The 1,336-nt window shown below is 55.5% G+C and overlaps 1 protein-coding gene across 1 annotated transcript in view; it reads right to left on the reverse strand.

Annotated features, from left to right (window-relative positions):
* Positions 1-107: 107 nt before the first annotated feature.
* Positions 108-1,336, reverse strand: part of LOC104528720 (arrestin-C-like) — a 6,989-nt gene continuing 5,760 nt past the window's right edge. Inside the window, exons 16-17 of the mRNA XM_010172809.1 lie at positions 529-531; positions 108-207 (exon numbers count right to left, since the gene is read on the reverse strand). Coding sequence (XP_010171111.1) covers positions 108-207; positions 529-531 — 103 coding nt within the window. The remainder of the gene's footprint in view (positions 208-528; positions 532-1,336) is intronic.

Genomic DNA, 1,336 nt, shown 5'->3' on the forward strand with positions numbered 1-1,336 from the left:
ACATCGCCCGGCAGCGGAGGGCTGAGGCGTCCGCACCGCGTGTGGCACCGCGGGGAACGCGCTACGGGCGTCTGGGTGCCGAGGCGGGGAGCGGCCCTGGGAGCAGGTTAACTCTCCTCTTTGTCAGCCTCCTCCTTCTCCTCTTCATCATCTTTCTCTCCCTTGAGTTTCTGGCGAGCGAATTCCTCGATGACGATGTCCTCCTCGCTGGAAGGGAGAGCAGAGAGTGGTGAGAGCGGGGAAGGTGGCTATGGGGATCCCACAGTCCATCTGCCTGGGATACACCACAGCAAAGAGGGTAAAATCCCTGCTGACACCCAAATCCTGCTCCAACTCGGGGACAGCGTGGGGCTCTGTCACCCCAAACACAGCAGGGTCACTGCGAGCCACTGCCTAACCCCACCACACAGGACAGATCACTGGTGACCAGAGGAGCTGGGTGACATTGGCCTTTTAAAGACAATATTTTGCATTGTCAAGGGAAAAAAAAAGGAAGGAAAATAAAGTGGAGACGGAAAGATTAGTTACCTCCTTGCGAAAGGCGAGTGGCAGATGACACAAAATGAAAAGGGGGAGAAGAAAATGGAAAAAAAAAATAAAAGAGTCAGCAAAATAGATTCCAAAAGCCTGTGAGTGTGAAACGACTTGGCCAAATCTACAGGGAGAGATGGTGGGGACAGGCCAAGAGAGTTCCTGCTCTGGAAGTTTAAATATCCTCACTGAGCTGGGAAAATGATGGGTTTTGGTGTGAGAGCCTGGCGGTCGCAGCCCGAGTTTCCAGACTCCCAACTCCCAGTGCTCGTGTCCCGTTGCAGGGTGTAACCAGGCACAAATCCAAGGGCTGGTTGGTGGCCGTGGCTGCCAGGAATAGGTTTGGCTCACTGTGGCTTCCCAGAGGGAAGCCAGCTGTGGCTGGATGTGGTGGGAGGAGAAGACAGCTCTGGCAGTGGGATGTGAGCAGCGCCGTTCCAGCAGCTGAGGGACCTCAGCATGGGCTGGATGGGGACTGAGGCCGTAGGGGACGTTATGTCCATCAGTGGCACTTGTGACTGGGAGACAGAGCAGCTTCCGAGGGACAAGGCGAGGTCTGGGCTGGCAGCAGGAGAGGCTGCTGTGTTTGCAGCAAGGGGAGTTGTAAAATAAACCCTGGAAATTTGCTGTGCCGAGTCCAGCATTTGAATCCTCCCAGCTTGTGACAACACTCCTGCTGCCTGTGCTGCCCTGGCACTGTCACGCTGTCTGCTGTGACATAGGGGCTCAGGACTTGGATGATTTAATCCAAGGATGGAACCTCAAGCTGGAAAGGGGCACAGGTTGCCCAAGGAAGCTGTGGCTG

The sequence above is a fragment of the Antrostomus carolinensis genome, unplaced genomic scaffold (assembly GCF_000700745.2).
Source record: "Antrostomus carolinensis isolate BGI_N321 unplaced genomic scaffold, ASM70074v2 scaffold28147, whole genome shotgun sequence".
Taxonomy (NCBI): Eukaryota; Metazoa; Chordata; class Aves; order Caprimulgiformes; family Caprimulgidae; genus Antrostomus; species Antrostomus carolinensis.